Source organism: Otolemur garnettii, unplaced genomic scaffold, assembly GCF_000181295.1.
Source record: "Otolemur garnettii isolate 467f Iridium unplaced genomic scaffold, OtoGar3 scaffold00007, whole genome shotgun sequence".
Lineage (NCBI taxonomy): Eukaryota > Metazoa > Chordata > Mammalia > Primates > Galagidae > Otolemur > Otolemur garnettii.
This window is the reverse complement of record NW_003852402.1, coordinates 20,339,949-20,363,489: the sequence shown is the minus strand read 5'-3', so window position 1 is coordinate 20,363,489 and position 23,541 is coordinate 20,339,949. Positions and strand designations below refer to the sequence as shown.

Sequence of the window (23,541 nt, the reverse complement as noted above, 5' to 3'; positions counted from 1 at the left end):
GATAATAGGAAGGGTGTGTCGGGGAGAGCCAGGTGTAATGGTGGGTGTGCAGCAAGCTCACCTCAGCCTGTCAATCTCCAAACTTCCAGGGCACCATCCAAGCAGGACATCCGGTACTGCCAAAAATGTGTCCATAATTGGTCCAGAAACCAGAGCTTGGGAATCAAAGCAGCCTAAGAGTCCAGCTCAGGGCACACCGGACCCTGGCACAACGCTAACTCAACATCTATTTCTCTAAATTAATTGTTATTAATTTCTATAGGGAGCTATCATGAATTGTTAGCTTTGTTTCTGGTGTTTAGTGGTAGTGCCACACCCACTAGTGGGACTGCCCGGTGACACAGTGCCTTGGTCCCTCAGGGTCTTTGGAGCTGCCATCTTCTTGACATCGACTTTGAATATGTTCATTCCTTCCGCAGCCAGAGTGCATTACGGATGTGTCATGTGTGTCCGAATTTTGCAAGGTCTAGTGGAGGTAGGAGATATTTTTCTTACAGTTTTCGGTACTTCTCAAGACAGCCTGGTTCTTTGGAAAATTCAGCTTTTGAAGGAAACTCTGTAAACTCTGTTTACTTGGGTTTCTCCCCCCTGTCTTCCTGCTTATTCTGCTTTCTCAGCTCTCATGTTATAGCTATAATTACACATTTTTATTTATTTATTTATTTTCGAGTCAGACTGTCACTCTGTTGCCCTGGGTAGAGTGCCGTGTTATCATAGGTCACAGCAACCTCAAACTCTTGGACTCAAGAAATCCTTGTGCCCCAGCCTCCTGAGTACCTGGGGTTACAGGTGCCCACCACAAACGCTCAGTTAGTTTTTCTATTTTTAGTAGAGATGGGGTCTTGCTCTTGCTCAGGCTGGTCTGGAACTCCTGAGCTCACACAATCCACCTGCCTTGGCCTCCCAGAATGCTAGGATGACAGGTGAACCTCCGTGCCCAGCTGGTTACAAATACCTTACTTGAAATATCTTGTGTGATTCTACATTGATGCACAATGAAGGACCATTCCATAATGATCTGAGAAATAATGTAAATCTCCTCCCTTTGGGCCGGGAGAGGTGGCTCATGCCCATAATCCCAGCACTCTGGGAGGCTGAGGCGGGTGGATTGCTTGCACTCACCAGTTTAAGACCAGCCTGAGCAAGTGAGACCCCATCTCTATTAAAAATAGAAAAACCAACCTGGCATTGTGGCAGGCACCTGTAGTTCCAGCTACTAGGGAAGCTGAGGCAAGAGGATTGCTTGAGCCCAGGAATTTGAGGTTGCTGTGAGCTATGACTCCACGGCACTCTACTTAGGGCAACAGAGCGAGACTGTCTTGGGAAAAAAAAAAAAACAAAAACCTTCCTTTTAAAAGATGCTGAAACTGAAGCCAAAACCTCTAGTTCATGGATAGCCAAGTTTGCCAACCTTGATGTAAAGCCGTGTTTCCCGAACTCAGTTGTTTGCTTTAAACCTGCATCACTGTGTTATATCCAAGTATGATGTGTTCTATTACTCGCCTATATTGTTTTTCTCTAGATCAGCTCACTTAAAACAACAACAACAACAACAACAACAAAGCCCTTATGCTAAGCAACAGATCTTTGAAATCCTGGGTCTGATGTGCTAGTTACACTTTTTTTTGGGAAGCATATTAGAATATATATAACAATTATAATTAAGAATACAAGTTGTTATGGCACCTCAAATCCAACTCTAGTCCCACTAGAGGGACAAAATACCACACTCTGGGAAATTCTGATGTGGTGGAAAGAATGTGATATTAGCAGCCGTGAAGACTAAGCTCTGTTGACTTAATGGCCCTCAATCTCAGGTTTCCCGTCTTGAAATGAGAGGATGAGCCAACTGATGGTGGAAGTGCCTCCCTGCACTGATTTTCTGTAAGAATATGAAACATAAATACAGAGGCCTTTTTCTCGGGCTCCACTATGCTTCCATGTGAGCTGTATCTGAATTTCAGAATCTGTGGGATCTGTGTTGTGAGTCAAAACCAGCTAAATCATACATACTATTGACTGTTGGTTTTTGTCTGTTTGGGCTGCTTCAACAGAATACCATAAACTGGGTAGTTTATAAACAGCAGAAGTTTATTTCTTAGCTTTGGAGGCTTGGATCTGAGGAGGTCCAAGATCGAGGCCCTGGCAGATTCAGCGTCTGGGGAGGACCTCTCTCTGGTTCATAGACACTGTCTTCTATGTCTGCACGTGATGGAAGGGGTGAGGGTGCTCTGGGGGGTCTCTTTTATAAGGTCACTCATCCCATTCATGAGGGCTTCAGCCTTATAACCTAATCCTCTCCCCAAAACCCATCCCCAAATACCATCACATCAGACATTAGATTTTAACATATAAATTTGGTTGGAGGGCACAGGCATTAAATTGGTCTTTTACATTGTAACCTGTGTAAAGAAGCAATGTCCATGTTTTAAACCCAAAGAGAAACTGGAGTCAGATCAAATGATCTATTTTCGACCCTTCTGCCAGGGTGTGACCTACCCAGCCTGCCATGGAATGTGGAGTAAGTGGGCACCACCTTTGGAGAGAAGTCGACTGGCCACAACGTCTTTCTGTGGTATGTGTATTAGAATTACAACAAGTTTTATTTAAGAATGCTTTTTTCCCCTTCAAGTCACCAAAAAATCTTACTCATGTCCTAAAAATAGTCTTTAAGAAAAAAAAAAGTATATAAATTTGGGGGTATAGTGCATTGTGAACCTGGGCTTTTTAGTGTTACCGTCACCCGAATGGGGACATTGTACCCATGAAGTAATTTTTCATCCCTCATCCGCCATCATCCAAACCTCATACCCTCTCTCATGCTTCCAAGTTTCTCGTGTCTAATATTTCATTCTCTGTGTCCATGGGTCTACATTATGTAGCTCCCAGTTGTAAGGGAGGGTGTGTTACATTTGACTTTCTGAGCTATTCCACTTAAGACAATGGCCTCTAGTTCAATCTGTATTGTTGCAAAAGATGTGATTTCATTCTCTTTCATGGCCGAGTAGTATTCTATGGCTTGTGTGTGTGTGTGTGTGTGTACCACATTATCCACTCATCGGTTGATGGGCATTTAGGTTGACTTTGTGTTTTTGCAGTTGTAAATCGTACTGGCATAAATATTTGGGTAGAGGTGTATTTTTGATAAAATGACTCCTTTTGCTTTGGGTAGATACTCACTAGTGGGACTGACACGTGGGATGGTAGGTCTACTTTTAATTCTTTGAGGAATTTCCACAATGTTTTCCATAGAGGTTGTACTAGTTTACGTTCCCACTGACAGTGTAAAATTGTTCCCTTTCCACAGCAGCCACACCAACATCTATCGTTCTTTAACTTTTTATTAATGGCCTTTCGGACAGGAATAAAGTGATAGCTTATTATGGTTTTAATTTGTAATTTTTTGATAAATTAGTGACATGGAGCATTCATTCATATGCTTGTTGGTCACTTGAGTGTCTTTAAAAAGATTTTTTTTTTTTTCACATTACAGAATTCCAAAGATGAGTTGGAATTGGTCGGTCTTGGTTCTGCTGCTTGGTCCCATCCAGGACCTGGGCATGTTCTGACTTTCTGCTCTGCTCTCCCTCCAGCTTTTAACTCTCATGCTTATTCTCTCTGCCCCCTTTATCAGGAAACAAAAGCTTCCCCGAAGCTCCCTACCATGCCCTCCAGGCATTTGAATTTTGTTGGCCCTCACTGTGTCGTGTGCTTTACTGAGCACAGAGGAGGCTAAGAAAGCCTCACTTCTCCGGCCTCTTTGCAGAGAAGAGGAAAAGAGAAGGGTTGGAAGTGGTTGTGGGTTAGTAAGAAATGACATTTGCCAAGGGTAAATCCGAGGAGATGGGTTCATCCAGTCCCCCACTCCTTTTTATAATGAAATTAAAGTTCAATGCTTTGCCCAAGTCATGGAGCTATAACAAGATCACTGAGTATTTGATCCGGAACTTTCCTTACTACCCACTACTGCCATATCTACATGGTCATACAGATATTTTCCTTAATTTTTGCCATTATATTCCATATAAATCTGAAATGGAGACCATCTATCTTACCTAAGAGTAAATGAGAGGCCCCCACATAATAATGTGACTTTAATTCCTGGGTCTTTAAACTTGCTAAGGCTACCTCACTCCAAGCCGCCCTTTTGGGACCGGCCCTTCTACCTGTGGCTGGGAGTAATCAGTGTTCTGAAGGGTTTATTTAGGTACCAATTAATATTTTATTTCATTTTATTTTTGAGACAGAGTCTTATTTTGTCGCTCTCGGTAGAGTGCCGTGGCATCACAGCTCACAGCAACCTCAAACTCTGGGGCTTGAGACTCTTGCTTCAGCCTCCCAAGTAGCTGAGACTATAGGTACCTGCCACAATGCCTAGCCATTTTTCTCTATTTTTAGTAGAGACAGGGTCTCACTCTTGTTCAGGCTCTTCTGGAACTCCTGAGCTCAAGTAATCCACCCACTTCTGCCTCCCAGAGGGCTGTATGAGTGACTGTACCTGGTCAGAGGTGTCAATTAGTAACAGCAAAATGACCGTACATGCTTCTGCCTTCACCACAGCTAGAAACTGTATGTTTAATATTTTGCTTTTATTAGGAGAAGGCGTCCATGAAGGCAAATTGCCTTAGACCACAAAAGTCACAATATGGCCTGGACACTAAGGATTGAAACTTAGATTTGTCTGATTTTTCAAGCTAGGATGCCATCTCCTAAAACAAGCTAACCTGTACTTCTTTGCTAAGGAAAGAAATAAAACTTTTTTTCCTGTGAATATTTATTGATCTCTTCCTGCTCTTTACCTCTTTTACCTCCTTGAAATACTAATACTAATATTAATATGAATACTATAATACTAATACTAAAGTATTCCTGGGAGTTTGGTGTCAAATGTTGACTAACCTGCCTAGCTGGGCATTGCATGCACAAAGACATGCTGGGATGTCTTTGCTTCTTTAGCCTCTCTTGTCCTTAAACACCATCTCTGGCCTCTCATTTGCAGTTCTAGGTCATCTCCACTCCCACCACTGAGCTCACACCAACTCCAGCAGAGGATAAGACTCTGCCCCAGTTGACCTTGAGGATTGTTAGATCCTTGACCTTGCCTACTACCGGTGATTTATTTGTAAGGCCTTGCATTTTGAGTTGCCAGCAAGAGGAGAGTGATGAGCTGCCATTCCCCAGTCTTAGTGTGTCTTGATGGCCCTAAAAGGGCTGGTTTAAGACACTGTCAGGGAAAAGTTACCAGATCAAGGACACAGGGCTTATTACCTTTTCCAGCTAAGGTGTGGCCTGGCCTTGGTTTCAAAGACCAGCCAAGGGCAAATGTTATTAGAAGGAAACCCAGGCTTGGGGCTAATCAATTCTAAATCTCAAAAGGTAACTGAAGTTGGAAGGGTAGGTGCATGCCACTGTTTTAAGGTTGGGGAAACTGAGGCTCAGGAGGAAAGAAAGATTATTTTTTTTCTTTTTGAGACAGAATCTCACTCTGTTTCCATGAGTAGATGATGATGGTGTCTTAGCTCACAGCAACCTCAAACTTCTGGGCTCAAGTGATCCTCTTGTCTCAGCCTCCCGAGTAGCTGGGACTACAGACACCAGCCACCGCACCCGGCTAGTTGGAAAGAGATTTACATTCTCACCGCTAGTGAGGACAAAACTGGAGACTCTTTCCCTCCCTTGATTCTGCTGCTCCCCCACCCCCCATTCAGTGATTATTTAGGGGCTTAGGGGACCAAGGTGCAGCCCCAAGGAGCAGCAGGGGGCAGCACTGCCGAGTGCCCTGTTGGGGTCTGCTCAAGGGGCTGGGAGCTGACATTAGAGCCATGTCTGAAAGGAGGAGGCTTTTCCTTATAGGGAGCAAGCAGTTCAGGTCACACTGTAAAGCTTCCCCAGAGACAGAATGATGCTCACCCCGGGGAATTACTGGGCATTTCTAAGAAAGAGGCAGGACTGGATGATTAAATGTGGGTAAGGGTTTGGAGACCCACAGACCTGGGCTCCTGTCTGGGAACCCTGTCATTCAGTGCATGTGACCTCAGGTACTCTACTTCCCTCCCCCCTGACTTACTGTCTCCTGGTGAAACGGGGATAATATTGGTCCCTACTTCCTCGGGTTGGAAGAGGGTTAAAGGAAGTCCCGGGTACAGGAATACTTAGTACTTGGCACACAGAAGGCACTAATGGGTCTCAGTGCGTGGTTGTTACTCCCTAACCCCTGTCTCAGATATTCCTTTGTCACTTGAACCAGACCCTCCCACCTCCCACTCCGAGGGTATTTGGCCTGGGGAAGAAGACCACCCTCTGTGCTCCTATAACAGTCGGTCCCACACTTGGTCTGTTCTTTTTTTTTCCCTTTTATTAAGTCATATACACATAGATCATGAATACATTTATGCATCTGTGGGGTACAATGTGTTTTTTTTTATACAATTTGGAATGGTTACATCAAACTAATGAATACAGCTTTCACCTCATTTACTTAATTATTGTGTTAAGACATTTATGTTCTATACTTGGTAGATTTGACTTGTGCCCTTACGATATGCTCTGTAGGAGTGTTCGCCCCGTTTACTCTTGGTAACCTGGGGTGCTTGCCTTATTGGTTTCAGGAATTCTGAGTTTTTTTTTTTTAGTGCTTTGTCATTATGTACATAATAACGGCATTTCTGTAACCCTTTACAGCTTACAAAGCATCTTCACATACGTAATTTCCTTTTTTTTTTGAGACTAAGCCTCAAGATGTCCCCCTGGGTAGAGTGCTGTGGCATCACAGCTCACAGTAACCTCCAACTCCTGGGCTCAAGTGAGTCTGGTGCCTTAGCCTCCGAAGTAACTGGGACCACAGGCACCTGCCACAAGGCCTGGCTATTTTTTGGTTGCAGCCCTCATTGTTTGGCAGGCCCAGGCTGGATTCGAACCTGCCACTTTAGGTGTATGTGGCTGGTGCCTTAGCCACTTGAGCCACAGGCGCCAAGCCCACTTACGTAACTTCATCCTCCAAGCAACACCACAAGATAGGTATTTCACTCCCATCTTATCTCTGAGGACATTGAGTCCTTTGACTTCCTCAGATGTCCGGAATTTCAGATTCCAGATCCCAGGTTGGACTTTGCAGAGGCTCAGGCCCAGCTGGGAAAGATGTGACTTGATCTATTTCTCTGGAAGACCCCTAAACTCCCATTTCTTAAAACTCTTCCTTAGCATTGGATCCTAGGATACAGAATTTGCTTTCACTGCTCACTTTTTGTGAAGCAAGAATTTCTTTCATTCCCAGTCCTGGGGGAATTTCCAATAGTTACTTTTCAATTCAGTTAATACGTATTGGGAGTTGGGGGAACTGTGTTTCCCTACTATGCATCCTGGAGCTGCAGAGGGTGGTGGAGGTCAGGTCACTGCCTCTGGCCCTCATTCACCTCATTTATCTTGTCTAGAGAAGATAAACATCCACGCACAGGTAAACATTCCTGAAGTTAAGTCTTTACAAAGTAAGAAATAAACTTACAAATGTACCTATTCTGTAGGCGAATGAAGACAGCGGTCCTTCTGCCATCTTGGAACTTTTTCCCAATTTTTTAAAAATATCAAGGCAATAAAAAAAGCATGATCCTTTTAATCATTTGATATCTCTCATCCAAAAACTTGGCGAGACCTGACGGGCACAATTTAAGGGTATAAGGCACACCTCCTGGGTGAGAGGTACGATTACAACAGGGACCTTACCTAACAGACACCAACACTGTTACCTAGTCGTTTGCATCCTCATGTTAATTTGAGAAAATAAAGATAAAAAAATACAGACCTGATGAGAATCCTCTGAACTGGGCACTTCGAGAAGCAGAGTCCATCTGTTCCTCTGCCTGCTGTCTTTAGCACCCAATATGGTGCCTAGTTGAATTTTCAAGATTTCTTTTAGATTTTTTCGTCCTCTGATTCTATTCCCTCATGCACCTCGTGGTACCGGAACTGTCTTTGTATAATCCTTGTATGATCCCTGGATGAAGTTCAAGGTCATCCTGGTGACCATCCTCTCCTAGATGCCCTGATGAAGGCACGTGAAGTGCTTGTCTGTCTGTGCACGGTGGCGGAGGTGGTCTGACATTGTGATCCATCCTTGAATTTTCCACATGAGCTCTAAACGGGTTGACAAACTTGCCTGTAAGGTGATTGGCAAACCTCCCTCAATCTTTTCCTGTTCCAGGTTCCTATGCGGGGGCTGTGGTTGCCATGCCCCTGGCAGGGGTGCTGGTGCAGTACATTGGATGGGCCTCCGTCTTCTATATTTATGGTGAGTGATTTGACCTCATGAATTTGCATAGTGACTCATAGAGACGGTATTTTACTACATTAGTGTTTGGCTGAGAGTTTATTACGGGGAAATGGAGATTACTAGGACAAATTTATCACATAAATAGAATACTTGTCTACCTGTCAACTCTTGGGCTCAAGCGATCCTCTTGCCTCAATTTTTTCTATTTTTAGTAGAGATAGGCTCTCGCTTTTGCTCGGGCTGGTCTTGAACCCATGAGCTCAGGCTATCCACTTGTCTTCGTCTATTTAATGTTTATATTAAAGTTGACTTTGTTTTATAAAATAAGCATAACATTATCTGTCTTTAAATATTAGTTAACCCTAGGAAAACCAACAAAATGCTTTTTCCTAGCTGGAATATTATCCTTTGGAATATTGTAAAATTGAAAAATTTCAAGATGAAAGAACATGAGACCATATCATCAAGGCTTTTTTTTTTTTTTTTTAACTTCAGGTATGTTTGGGATTATTTGGTACATGTTTTGGCTGTTGCAGGCCTATGAATGCCCAGCAGTGCATCCAACAATATCCAGTGAGGAGAGAACCTATATAGAGACAAGCATAGGAGAAGGCGCCAACTTGGTTAGTCTCAGTGTAAGTACACACGGACAGATGGAGACCTGCCTCTTTTCCCAAGTATTTCTCTTCACGGCTATATTGTCCTCTTATAAGAAAAAGATGTCAATATCTTCCCTAAAAATCTCATCATATTTTTACTCTCTAGAAATTTAATACTCCATGGAAAAGATTTTTCACGTCCTTGCCGGTGTATGCGATCATTGTGGCCAATTTTTGCAGAAGCTGGACCTTTTATTTGCTCTTAATAAGTCAGCCTGCTTATTTTGAAGAGGTCTTTGGATTTGCAATAAGTAAGGTAAACACACGGATGCTTCAGATAGTCCTGAACTTTAAATCTCTTGATTCTACCAAGAACGTCTTTGTGTAATGAAATAATTAGATGGCTGATCATAGTTCATAACCGTTCTCGGACACCTCCTAGCCTGGAGGTCAGAAAAGTTATACATTCTGGGCGTCATATATACATACATAGCTATTTAAGTGCTTCTTAGTTAGGATCAGGCTGTATTAAGCTTCCTTAAAGATTTGCTTTTCTCAATCTCGAAGTATGTTTGAAGCAAGCTAAAGGCCTGCATATTAGGCAAGGATAAAAGGATTTGAGGGTATGGGTTTCTTCTTGTCCTATAAACTACTTAGTGAGTAGCAGCAGACCAACCCTCTCTCCATAAAAGTGGTAAGAGCAGTCACCATTGCTTCTATGGTTTAGAAAGAAACTCTGATAATGCTCTGAGCCATTGTCATTAGGGTGTCTGTGTTTTAGGGAAGCAGGGTTTGGATGGTGAAATATAAGTCATCATAAAATAACTAAGCCTCCTCCCTTCAAGGGAAAAAGCAGCTGCTGAGCAGAGACAGATGTCTGCATGGTTACAGGTGACCAGGTCACAGAAGTGATCAGGGAATAGCTGACATCGTCAGGTAATGGAGGCTGCCATCAATGAGCCCTCCCTGGGTGTCTAGTGCTTCACGTCCTGTGTGTCACACTCTGTGCTAGCCACTGGGGTTTCTAAGATGCATCAAAGTCATCTCTGCCTCGGCTCGGTGCCTGTGGCTCAAGTGGCTAAGGCGCCAGCCATGTATACCCAAGGTGGCGGGTTCGAATCCAGCCCGGGCCCTCCAAACAACAATGATGGCTGCAACCAAAAAATAGCTGGGCGTTGTAGCAGGTGCCTGCGGCCCCAGCTACTTGGGAGGCTGAGGCAGGAGACTCGCTTGAGCCCAGGAGTTGGAGGTTGCTGTGAGCTGTGAGGCCATGGCACTCTACCCAGGGGGACAGCTTGAGGCTCCTGTCTCAAAAAAAAAAAAGTCATCTCTGCCTCGAGGAGTTACCAATGTGGTGGAGGAGACAGGACTAAAATCTTTCACTTATTCGTTGTTTGTTTAAGACAGGTATATCACTTAAAATCATTTGCTCATTCATTGTTTATTTATTATAATAGCCATGACTATCTGGATCCCACAGAATCAGATGCTTAAATTTGGTGCTGGTAGGGGGGCTGTGGAGTCGGGGTGGGCAGGGGGTTAGGGAGGTCCAATAGCTCACTGTTAATTTCCCTTTCAGGTGGGTCTCTTGTCAGCTGTCCCACACATGGTCATGACAATCATTGTGCCTATTGGAGGACAACTGGCTGATTATTTAAGAAGCAGAAAAATTTTGACCACAACCGCTGTCAGAAAAATCATGAACTGTGGAGGTACTGTGGATTTCATAGGTGGCCTAAGCAGCTTTTGTAGAATTAGACTAAAGGGAAATGAAGAGCATTATGTCTCATCACTGGGATAGGGCTCAAAGATCCTGAAGCCCATTCCCCAGCGGCCATCCAGCCTAGACTTGTGCAAGCTGAGATGTGACCACTTAGCTGATGGCTGATGAAACAGGACACACCTGCAACTGCAGAAATGTCCCTTTCACCTGCTCGTAGGCCCAACCAACATGATTTCCAGCCACGTATCTGCCTCTTGCTTATCCTTTCATATGTCCGTCCACATTTATGACTGGTGTGTGTAGCTCATTCCCTTTTCTCCTTCTTCCCTTTCTACCTTTCTATAGCTAAGAAACAGAAGAGAACTGTTTCCTCTGAATAGTCTTTCGTCCCAAGCTCTTATACATGGGTACACACACACGCACACACACACACACACACACAAAACAAAACAACAACAAACCGTTCTCTTTCCTGGCTTATTTAGTTCCTGCTTTAGGCTTTAGTTTTGTAAAGACGAAGTGGAAGTTAGGTGATTTCCCCAAAGAAGCCGGGGAAAGTAATCGGGAAGCTCTGAAATGTTCGTGACAGCTGACCTTTTTATACACCTCCATTTTCTTATCTTTTTTGGCTTTTAAATTAGTATTTGTTGAGTGCTTTCTGTGCCAGACACTAAGTGAAGTCTTTTGCATACGTTATCTTATTTAAGCCTCATGCCCACCACATGGAGCTGGCCCTATTAATATAAGCAATCTGTAGAGAGGAACCAAAGGTGAAATCAAGTTACTTGCTCAAGGGCAGCTGTCTGGGAGCTATCAGGTCCTTCTGGGTACACTATGGAGGCCCGTAGACACTCTTTGCTGCCACCTCTGCAGGGGACTGGAGTCAGGTGGAGAGGATTGCGCCACCGATGGTCAAGAGGTCATGGCTGTGATATTAAATTGAAAAGGAGGGAATGAACATACTCTGATTCCAGATGAGACCGGTTAGGTCACCAGTTAGAAGTGACTCTATGGAGGGACACAGGAGGGGGTATGATGTGATTCCACAGTCTTTTGGGAGTGAAGTCTTACCAGTGAGACCAGCTGGTTGGCTCCTATTCTCCCAGCATCTTGACTGCTGGTCCCAGGCAGGGATATTTGGACCTGCCCTTACCTTGAACTTGTATGTAGCAGGCCGAGGTTGACAGGTTCAGGCCTGCTTTCTGCTGGGCAGAAGGTGAAGCTCTGGGGACATGACATTTAGGCCCTCTTCAAGGTGGCTGTAGTGGGCAGAATAATGTCCATGTCCTGATCCTCACAACCTGGGAATATATTTCCTCACATGTCAAAGGACTTTGCAGATGTGGTTAAATGGAGGTTCCTGAGGCAGGGAGGTGACCCTGCATCGTCTAGTTGGGCCCCAATGCAGATCATCTCCCAACCTCAAGAGCACGTGAGGAAACGTACTCCTCACCACGCTGGCCAGCTCACTCTCTCTTTCACCCTGAGTTCCGCTCACCCTCACCTCTCGGCCCAGTGCTCTCCCCGGATCCTTTTGCATTCTGCTCAAGTCTTCTCTGGGTTTCTTTACAGCCACGTCATTCCCCAGTGATCCCTCTGAATTTGTTCAAATGACCTGGTTGGCAACTCATCATGTGCTACCTTGTCACAGCTCTGTCAGGAAAATGTTTTAGGCAGAACGAACAGCCCCTGCAATGGCCCTGAGGCAGGCACAGAGGTGGCATGTTTGAGAACAGATGGGAGGAGAGCCATGATGGTCGAGTGAGGTGGAGAGTATTGGGAGATGCTTGGTTGGGGTCAGACCATGGCTGGCCTGGTTGACGTACGCAGAGCTTGGGTTTTATTTGAAGCGCATTGGGAAGCAAGTGGTTTAAAGTAGGGGAAGAAAACCCATGATCTATGTTTTCAAATCTGGAGAATGGAATTCAGTAAAAGAAGGGAGGCGGGAGGGAGGCTATTTCTGTTGCCCTGTCAAGAAAAAATGGCAGCTTACACTAAACTGATGGCAATGGAGATGGAGAGAGGTGGATGGATTTCCAGATTCTCTGAGCCAGCTTTCTTCTTTAAAATCCAAATAAGAATGTTCACTTCAGATGTTAGTCAGGAGAGGTAAATGAAACAACGTAGAAATGGTGTCCAGCCTATGGAAGGCTCTCAACAAATGCTAATGCCTTTTTCTCCTCCTGTGTTGGAGAGACTCAAAAAAAAACAGGATTTTTCAAAGGAGGTATTCAACAAATATCTGCTACTCATTTGTACTTCCCTTGACCAAAACTAAGCACTTGAAACCAGCCACTTGGAAGAAAGTTCTGGATTTAAATACCATTTGCATAATCTCTACTAAGCCCAGAGCTTTGAAGATTCTTGAACACGTTTTGTGGGGAGGTCTTATTCACATGTAATCTGCTCTGATACCCCGGCTTAACTGGTAGTGATGGCCTTGGGAGGTGCTGCTGAGAACCCTCAAAGACATCTAGTTACTAACCAGGTGCCTGCTGTAGAGCAAATCTGTGTTTCTGAAGAAACAAGAATGCATATATGGACTCTCCCTGCTCCCCTCCTATTTTTATTTTAATTTCGGATTAACATGAATGTACAAATGATTAGGTCACAATATTTGCATTTGTTAGGTAAGGTCCATGCTGTCCTCATGTCCCTCACACAGGAGGGTAGTCTGAAATGTTGAAACAAAATTAAGAACAAGTAAGCGATAGTCTAAAGCCCACAGTTTTTACAGCACTTCCGCTTCCCTAATTTCATGGGATCCTCTTTTGAACTCATCTAAAGCAGTGTGTGAATGAATGAGACAGCGTTCTGTGATTAAGAAGTGGCTGATGGAGCTGTGTGTCCACAGCACGGGGGCGGGGGGCGGTAAGCGGATAGGAGCAACTAGTCAGAAAGACAGTTGTGTGGCGAATGGACCAGGGGAAGAGGAGGTGGAAAGACCACCAAAGAGCCCATTGTAGTGTCCTGGTGAGAGGTCCTGGGCCAGGACTGAGGCAGTGGCAGAGGATGGGAAAGTGGAAGTCGGATGGGACAGGTGTTTCTGAGGTTGAACCCACAGATTTTATGTGAACGCTGAAGAAGTCCCAAGGTGATCCCCAAGTTTCTGCATTGGAGTTAAGGGCTATCAATTCTTGAGCCGTGCCCGTGTGTCACAGTCAATATCTTATAGATTCAATTCCATTTAATCTTCCAAAGCCCAGAAGCTTATATTATCTCTATTTTTTAAGGACAAGGAATCTCGGAGGGAAAGTAACTTGATCAAGATCGCACACTTAGTGATTTTGAGGTGGAGTTTGCACACTTGCCTGTCGGAGTCTACTGAAGTCTGGGCTCTGAATACACGTGGACAGAAGGTTTATTTAGAGAAGGGGAAACGAGTACAAGGTGGTGGCGTTCTGCTTAGTTTTTAGGGGTAAATAATAGGGGAAAAGAGCCTTTGATTTGGGCAAGTTGCCTTTGAGGTAACTAGGACAGTCGTATGCGGAGATGTCTGGAATCAGCAGCCAGTCTCCAAATGAAGCATCACTAATTGTCCCCCCACCCTTCCCAGGGCACGTCATATACTTGGAAATGGTATTTATATCATCTTTCTGTCTGCTGTTGGCTGAACTTTTTTTTTTTTTCTTTTTTCTTTTCTTTTTGGTCAGAAGGAACTTCTCCACAATTTCCTCATTTTTTTTCATTGTGTTAGATGCACTTATTCTGGATGAAAGGAACAGAAAGTACTTTTGTTCTGCTATATTTTCTGTGCAAAAATGTCATTTTTCAAAAAGAGGCCTCAGAGCATGGAGAACTTCTGAAATGGAAGGTTTTTTTTTATTGTTTCAGGTTAGTTTGAGGGTGCAAAGAATTAGGTTACAATGTTTGCATTTGTTAGGTAGAGTCCCTCTTATAATTGTATCCTGTTTTGTTAGGTAGAGTCCCTCTTATAATTGTATCCAACAATTATAAGGCATACCATACATCTAACAGGCATACCATACATCGTGACCTCCCCCCCTTCCCTTTCCCCTCTCCCTGCTTCGTCACCCCCCCCCCACTTTGAATTGATTTGAGTTTTTCTTTTATGTGGGCGTGTAGTAGATCATCTTCTGGTTTCATATTAGTATTGAGTACACTGGATTCTTCTTCCTTGAAATGGAAGAATTCCAACTTATGTTTTACAAGGGCCAAGGGGCTGCTTTGTGTTTCAGAGATTCACTGCAGCTTTCTGGTTGCTTTTGGCAATAAACGTTAGAGAGTTATTTTATTTTGATGTGAAAGACCGTAACTTAGGTAGTCAAAGGGGAATCCTTGGCAGCATATTGACAAGTTTTGTTATTTAGCAATGGCAGAGGTAACCACCTGAAGCAACCAACCAACCACTAATTAACGCCCCTCATCCCAGGAGCATCACTGGAACTTATTGGGACAAAGTATTGGGTATACAAAGTATTGGGTGTACAAAGTCCACCAGAATAATTTTAGGCCATGAATGAATCCTTCGGTAAAATCAGCATAGTTATGTAGCCATGAACCACCTGGGTAATACTATTAGCTCTGCACCAGAATGTATGTACTAACTGCTTAGCTCTGCAGAAATATAGATTAATTCTTACTTGAGAAATTAATGAACTTGGATGGACTGCATGAAACTGACATTTCCCCCTGATGTTTCCATTTGCAGGTTTTGGCATGGAGGCAACCTTACTCCTGGTGGTTGGCTTTTCCCACACCAAAGGAGTGGCTATCTCCTTTTTGGTGCTTGCTGTAGGATTTAGTGGCTTTGCTATTTCAGGTAAAGTGTCCTTTGGGTTTCCAAATCTTGTTTATAAAGTCAGCAAGTCTTGGGAGGGAGGGGGGACAAGGATACGGTAGAGCCTTCTTTCAAGCCATTCCCAAGGAGCAGGGGCAGCGCCTAGAGAATTTCATCTAGTGGGAGTGGCATTGTAAGATCACTGAGGATTGGGCTTGGGGCCCACTCAAGCTGGAATTGTCCCCACCTACTGTGCCCTGGGCAAAAACACAAAATGCCAGTGGACCCACCACCTCCTGAGGCCCACGCAGAGGTCCAAATATGTGTCCTGGGTGAAACAGACTTTCCTACTTCAGCACCTGGCCACTCTACCTACCAGAGGCTCTTGTGACTTTCAACCTTCCCCTCTTGCTACAGAACTGCTAATGTTGGCTCAAATGATGACATCACATGTCATCTAGTCATAGAATGAGCAGTGTTTTTGTGAGTGAAAGACTTCTTGAGGTCTTTCCTTACTCACATTGACTTCGTTTTCCAAACAAGGAAATGCAGGTGCGGAAAGGGGAGGTGACTTTCCGAACAGGGTAGAGCAGGTAACAATTATAAGAATGATGATGTGAGCTGATGCTGAGCTGAGGGCTGCTCAAAGCTCTTTGTGTGTATTCAGCCCTGTCATTCTTACAGATGTCAGTGCTATTGGGGTCTGATTTTGTAAACTGGTCTACTGTATGTGAGGGATCATAGTGCAATCATATCATGTCATGAAGACTCCAGCAGCTTCCTATGCCAAACTCAAAGAGTACAATTCAATTATTTGTTAGTCTATCTTTAAAACATTATAATAATAAAAATTGTGTCTTACAGAAAAAAATAGATATGCTTTTGGAGACAGTCTCACTTTGTCACCCTCGGTAGAGTGCTCTGGCATCATAACTCACAGAAACCTCAAACTCTTGGGCTCAAGCAATCCTCTTGCCTCAGCCACTCAATTAGCTGGGATTACAGGTGCCCACCACAATGCCTGGCTATTTTTAGAGACAGGGTCTTGCTCTTGCTCAGGCTGGTCTCAAACTCCTAAGCTCAAGCAATTCACTTAGCTCAGCCTCCCAGAGTGCTAGGATTACAGGCATGAGCCATCACACCAGGCCTCTTACAGGAAAATTTTTATATATTGCATTTATCTTACAACATTGTAAAGTAAGTACGACTATTGCTATTTTACTGATATTTACCTAAAGCTCAAAAAATGGAGTACTTTCCTCATGTCACACAGTTGGTGGCAAAAGAACAGAAGAATGATTTTGCCCAGCTCAAAGCCCAGGCTCTTTCCATTATTCCAGGCTGCTTTAAATATCAAATAGGGTGGTAATGTCCCAGAACAGAAAAAATGTGGAATGCTAAGAGATAAAGGGATTATGGTGTCTATCAAAATAAATAGAGCTGATGATTAAACCATAAAAAAGTCTACGTTGAAAGTAGCTTGCAGTTAAGAACTCAGGTTTAAAGGTGACAGACTTGAGTTTGAGGCCTTTATTTGCTACTTACTATTTACAACAGAAAATATCTTCTAAATTATTAAAATTCTCAAGCCTCAGTTGTCTCATTCAGAGATTGGAGGGATGTACCAGCAACCTCACGGGGTGTTGGGAGGATGAACAGAGATAACTCACGCATTCCCTCCCACTTCTCATGGCACTGGAGATGTACAGTGAAAAAAAAATCAAAGATTCTACCCTCCTAAAGTTAGCATCCCAGCGGACATGGAGCCCTTTGCTTTATTTACGTGAAGGCCTTTTGGTTTAACAAATTAATGAGTACTCACCATTATAATACTATTATACCATAAGAGTATAATGTGCATAGAGGTCACCTGAGGATGCTGGAGATTCTGATTTTGTAGCTCCAGAGAGGAGCCTAAGGTTCTGCATTCCCAGCGAGCTCCCCAGTCCTGTGTCTGCCGGGAGGGCCCCACTCAGAGTGGCAGGGATAGAGCAATCATGACCTCCTTCCAGAAGGAAGCTGAGGGACACCTTCCCTTGATAACTTCATGATGCAAAAGAGATTCATACCTTATCCCCCAAGATATTGACACGTTCAGGCTCGAACTGCTTCCTATCCCCCGATTTCCAGTTTCACAGTCAGAAAGAGGGAAACTTAATGGCCCAAACATAGCAGTTGCTTCTTGCCCCCAAAGCCTCACTCCATACTTGCCATGTTATAAACATGATCTCACTTAATCCCCACGGCAACCTGATGGGGGTGTGTGTGGCTACATCCATTCTATCGGCAAGGAACCTGAGGCGTGACTTAACTTGTCCAATGAAGTTAGGTGGCTGGGATTGGAATAAAGGTCTTTCTGACCCAACAGTGACACTATGGGAGGGAATGTGGTCGTAGGACGACAATTCCTCAGGAACTGCTGTCTGTCACCTTTCTAAGGAACGAATATGGATGCCAGGGGAGACTGACACAATTTAGGAGTTGGTTACAGATAAGGCAGATGATACAGGTGAGGTTACAAAGAGGCAAGGGATGAGAGATGCCTGTTTGGGGAAATGGCCTCTGGGCAGAATAGCTTGTGTGCAATTTTTATCTGCTACAAAAATCTGTCACTATCTTAGTTCCTCAGTGATTCTTCCCCTACCCCAACCCCCGAATGCCAGGACTGTGCAGCTAGAAACCTAAATGGCTTTGCTCACTTTATCTTTAGCTGAATGCAGATGCCTGGGCTTTGTATCAGAACACAATACTCAACAATCATATTAATCGCTTCTTATCTCTGGGTTCTTTTCTGATAAAGTGGTTATCACATTCAAATCAACAGTAAGATTAATTAATCTTGCAGCTGTTTTATATTCTGATTGTCGGGCACTTTGCTCTGAAAGAGAAGGTTTGTTTATTACCAACAGAAGGTGTTCTCAAAAATCCTCCATGAATGAAAGTAGGAAAAGGCAGCCAACCAACCCAATGAGCCAGATTAGACAAAAAAAAAAAAGTTGATCCTGTTTTCAGGTTCTTTGAACAGAACAGAGAACTAAAAAGCCAAGTAAACCAAGCAAAAATAAGAATCAACAAAACCTTTGACCCCCTTGTCATAATTTTAGCAGCTAAAATTGGTAATAGACAACTATTTATTGGGTAACTGCTGTGTACCAAGTTCTTCGCTTGGTTCAGGGAAGATGATGGTGGTAAACAAGACTGGTGGCTGACCACCTGTAAAGAGCACACATGTTGGCTTTCACCTTCATAAACCATACAGTTAACATCATTTAACTTAATTCCTACAATAACTTTATGAGAACGGTTATCCCAGTATAGAGATGAAGAAACTGAGGTTCAGGAAGTGTAAATCCTTAGTCCCGGTTTGCATCTCAGTTAAGCTGCCAGAACAGAGGTCTGTCTAACTCTAAGATGTATGCCTAGGGCAGGGCGAGGTGGCTCCAGCCTTTAATCCTAGTGCTTTGGGAGGCCAAGGCGGGTAGATTGCTTGAGCTCCGGGGTTCAAGACCATCCTGGGCTAGAGCATGACCCCGTCTCTACTAAAAATAGAAAAGCTCCTTGGGCATTGTGGCTGGCACCTGTAGTTCTAGCTACTTGGAAGGCTGAGGCAAGAGGATTGCTCAAACCTAAGAGTTTGAGGTTGCTGTGAGTGATGATGCCACAGCACTCTACCCAGGGTGACAGAGTGAGACTCTGTCTCAAAAATGAAATAATAAAACATAAAATAAAGTAAAATAAAATAACGAAATAAAATGCACCCCTGGAGTCTATTGGCAAAGTTGCCTCCCAGCGTCTCAGGTCTTCCTTTTTCTGGGCCTTGCCCTTCCCTGCCCCCTCCCCCTTCATTCCACTCATTCTTCTGTCCTGATAAGGGGATTGACAGTGAGGTGCTGGTGACTTATCATTTTACTGGTCCCAGTAGCAGCAGTAGTGGTGGCAGTTAGTGCAACCTGCCATTTGCTGAGGCCTCACGTATCCATGCGTCCCCCTGCGTCCATGGCACAGGTTAGCAGATATACTATCCCCATGTTAGAGATGAGGAAACAAGGGCTAAAAATGTGGTGGATGAGATCCAAATTTACAGACTGTTTCTCAATTGAGAAATCAAGTGAGTATGTGAAAGTCATGTTTCATAAATTGCAGAGGGTTCTACCATTATTTGTGTGAGTATTTGTCATAGAAAAGCCGTCTTTTCACGATGCTATGTGGCCACTGAACCAGGCTGACCCATGGCTGCCTTTTAAGAGTAAGTTGAGAGCTAAGAGTGGGTCATGATGAAGCATGGCTTGTTTGAATCACACTGTGTATGACTGAGTGATTGCTTCCTCTGAATAAATGTGATTCAGCTTCTTTAGTACGCTCCAAATGCCTTGTTTTGGAGTTCTGAACCTACAAGATACAGATGCCATAATTCTGTCCCCTTGGAGAGCCCTTGGTAGACGTTGCCAATCAATCACAGCATCATCTACTGAGGCTGCTCTGTGCAGACAGAGCCTGACAGTCTTCAAGTCTAGAAACTGATATCCGTCAATTATATACTAAAATCCAATAGACTGATGGGAGTTGGGACAAGCTAAGTATTTTTCAGAGCGTATTTGGAATTTAATTCTTGACTCTGATTTTGAGGTTTTGGCTTCACTGTAGGTTTTAATGTCAACCACCTGGACATTGCCCCCCGCTATGCCAGCATTCTCATGGGGATTTCAAATGGAGTGGGAACCCTCTCTGGAATGGTCTGTCCCCTAATTGTCGGTGCGATGACCAAGCATAAGGTAATGGTATCTTTTCTGACTGTGAGTGGCCGTGGACTCCACAAGGCCCTCCTCCAGCCTTCCTCCAGCCTGCAAACATGTGTGTCCTTGATCTTGACTGTGTCAGTTGAACTGCTTTTCTCTTTCTTTCTTCTTTTTCTGTTTTTAAAAGCCATTGCTTGTTGCTGGAACTGGGGCTAATTGTTGTTTTATTCCACTTTTCTCAAATGAGAAATAAAAGTTTGGGGAAGAGGATCTAAAGACCACAGGGACTGTTTAGAGATCTAAAGAAGAAACTGAGGTGATCAACTCAGGATAAATGAGTTACCTGAGATTGTTTCATAATTCTAAGTGATGAAACTTTGTTCCCTACTTCTATTGCTTACCATGTTCCAGCATGAAAGTATTAGTGCTGTTATACTTCCTTTTAAGAAGAAAATAAACAACACATTAATGATTCTGAGAATGTACAAGGGTGTGGCATTCAGTTGTTACTGAACCTTTGAGTCTTAGACTAGGGTGGGTAACAGAGGCAGATCACACGATCCATCCAGAATTCATTTACAGCCCACGTGATTTCTTTATCTTTGTCACTGAAAAAATTTCCAGATACTACTTTCTGCAAATAAGAATTTTTTTTGTACTGTACAGTTTTTACCCAACCAGTTTTCTTTCTTTTTTTTTTTTTTTGTGGGATAGCCTATCCTAAATATAATTCTGGAATGTTTCCAGCTTCTTGGAGAAGGAAGTATGAGATAATTTTTCTTCTTGACCGAAAAGAAAGGTAGGATTTGTGGATTTTATAGGCAGAGGATCTAACTTCTCCTTCTCTGTTCATGAAATGGTAGGACCGGCAACATGACTATTAGATCTAAGATGCCGTCTGCCCCTCGCATTAAACACAAATTCCCAGTGTTTTTTGATTTTTACTGTTTTTTACACAGAAAATATGATTACAAATAAGCTTTCAGTATTCAAGAGTGAGCACTGTCTTGGCTCAAATACTGTCATGTATTTTAACAGCAAACAGGAAGGGGACCCCTGATGTCTAACATAGTGGGTTCCCAAAGTAAGTTTAATTTTTTCTCGCCATGTGAGGGGAAACCCTATTAAAGTATTTTAAAAACTGTGCAATGGTGCTGCATGTATTTTTACATATTGTTTATTTTAAAATGTATTTTCTAAATTAAAGAAAATACACATTCATTGTAGTTTCTAACTTTCATATTTATTGTAGTCTTAACTTTCATCTGTTAAGTTTTTCATTTACAGTAAGTGCAGACTCAGGAGGCTGCTTCTGACACGTCCTCTAAAGAAGCACAGCCTTGCCTTGGGGTGGCCAGGTGCTTTTGTCCCAGTGGAGGACATTAGGATACACTGTTTATTTTTTATTTTTTTGAGATAGAGTCTCACTCTGTCACCTTGGGGAGAGTGCCATGGTGTCATAGCTCATAGCAACCCCAAACTCCTGGGTTTGAGTGATCTTCTTAATTTAGCCTCCCAAGTAGTTGGTACCCTATGCCTGGCTAATTTTTCTACTTTTAGTGGAAAAGTGGGTCTTACTTTTGCTCAGGCTGGTCTCAAACTGCTGAGCTCAAGCAATCCACCTGCCTCAGCCTACCAGAGTGCTAGGATTACAGGAGTTAGCCACCATGCTCGGCCTAAGATAGACTGTTCATCTCTGGTTTTGGTTAAAACATTAACTGGCATTTCATTTCCTCGTTTAGACCCGTGAAGAATGGCAGAACGTGTTCCTCATAGCTGCCCTGGTGCATTACAGTGGCGTGATCTTCTATGGGGTCTTTGCCTCTGGGGAGAAACAAGAGTGGGCTGATCCAGAGAATCTCTCCGAGGAGAAATGTGGGATCATTGACCAGGATGAATTAGCTGAGGAGACAGAACTCAACCACGAGAGTTTTGCGAGTCCCAGAAAGAAGATGTCTTATGGAGCCACCACTCAGAACTGTGAGGTCCAGAAGAAGGAATGGAGAGGACAGAGGGCAGCGACCCTTGATGAGGAAGAGCCGACATCCTACCAGAATGAAGAGGGAATCCTCTCAGACACATCCTAATGAATGAAAGGCAGCTCTGTCTTCTCACCTTAGAACATCCTGCTCCCCTCACCATAGCCCTCCTGGCCAGAAGGCCAAACATGGGGACTCTGGAGGTGAGAAGGGGGTGGGAAAGGGGTATAATCCACAACAGAAAAGAGAAATAGAGCTTGGTCTCAGTGATAATATACACATATTTTTTTTAGATTGGCAGGTGACCCTTCTCTTAAAGAGCTGAACTTATTCAGAAAGAAATCACTAAAAGAATAAGGGAAACAATACCTAGTTGTTCAAAGAAGTAGTGAATGAAATGGGAATTTCCATTCTCCTTGGCCTGGAGGACCAAGATGCCACCACATCTCTTAGGTTAGCCATGCAGAGGAGGGGTTCCTAGTCCTAATAAAGGCGACTGCTCCTGGAGGCCCTGTGCTGTGCCAGGTGCTTTATAAACACGCCTCTACAACATACATTTATTATCCCCATTTTATAATTGAGAAAACTAAAAGCAACAAGGCAGTAACTTGTCCAAGGTCATGCTGCCAGGGCTAGTGCTGACATTGGTAAAGACCCAAATAATTGGCACTTTTAGGGAAGAAAACTTTTGCTCAGTGTAGGATGGACATTTTTAATAGTGAAAACTGAAAATGGAATGAATTTGATGGACATTTTTAATAATGAAAACTGAAAATGGAATGGATTTTGTGGGTGATTCCCTATTTTGGCAGGTGTGAGGGATGGGAAACGTTTGGCTGGATGTAGATTCAAACATTCCTGAGGGGGCTAGATTCAAAGACCTTTAGTTATCTGAAGAGCCAAATGGTTCTGTGAATTCATAACTTTTTAAAAAAATAATAAAGGTCACAGACTATATGAGTGATTCAGACAGTTTTTTAAAAAAGAAAGAAAGCTAATTAAAAAAAAAAAAGCCAAATTTCCAGGAATTGGATGGTCAGATTAGCTGAAAAGGAATAAACAAGGGATTGGCTATTAAATGTCAACTATCTGTAATATCACAAATGTGGTTAAATAATGTCACAAATTACATACAAACCATTAAGACATTTAATAATTTAAGAAGTAGGCTCATGTGTTTTATTAGGTGAAATTCTCTTGAAAGTGTCTTGTGTTTAAAAACATGTATGTCTTTAGCCTTTTCTGCTGGGGATTATATTAGAAAGTTTGATCAAATTGTATAAAATTATGATCGAAGTATTCATAATGACTCTAATGGGAATGATATTATAGCAATAGATATACAGGAAAATACTGGAATGAAAACATTTGGTATAACTAAACCTTATAGTTATAGTAAGATGAAAAATTCATCTTTGCATAAGGTAATTACACACATAGTCTCTAGATATATTTGAAATTTTAATGTTGGCATGTAAAGGGTTATTTGAAAATAAA

General features: G+C 43.1%; 1 protein-coding gene across 2 annotated transcripts in view; it reads left to right on the top strand.

Annotated features, from left to right (window-relative positions):
• Positions 1–22,297, top strand: part of SLC17A8 (solute carrier family 17 member 8) — a 48,018-nt gene extending 25,721 nt beyond the window's left edge. Inside the window, exons 4-12 of one of the 2 annotated variants that reach the window (XM_003783317.1) lie at positions 361–475; positions 2,488–2,575; positions 8,198–8,284; positions 8,762–8,901; positions 9,032–9,181; positions 10,445–10,577; positions 15,261–15,371; positions 19,974–20,101; positions 21,808–22,297. In XM_003783317.1, the coding sequence (XP_003783365.1) occupies positions 361–475; positions 2,488–2,575; positions 8,198–8,284; positions 8,762–8,901; positions 9,032–9,181; positions 10,445–10,577; positions 15,261–15,371; positions 19,974–20,101; positions 21,808–22,152 (1,297 nt within the window). In that variant the 3' untranslated portion in view covers positions 22,153–22,297. The remainder of the gene's footprint in view (positions 1–360; positions 476–2,487; positions 2,576–8,197; positions 8,285–8,761; positions 8,902–9,031; positions 9,182–10,444; positions 10,578–15,260; positions 15,372–19,973; positions 20,102–21,807) is intronic. The other variant, XM_012814207.1, reaches the window with a different exon arrangement.
• The last annotated feature ends 1,244 nt before the right edge of the window (positions 22,298–23,541 follow it).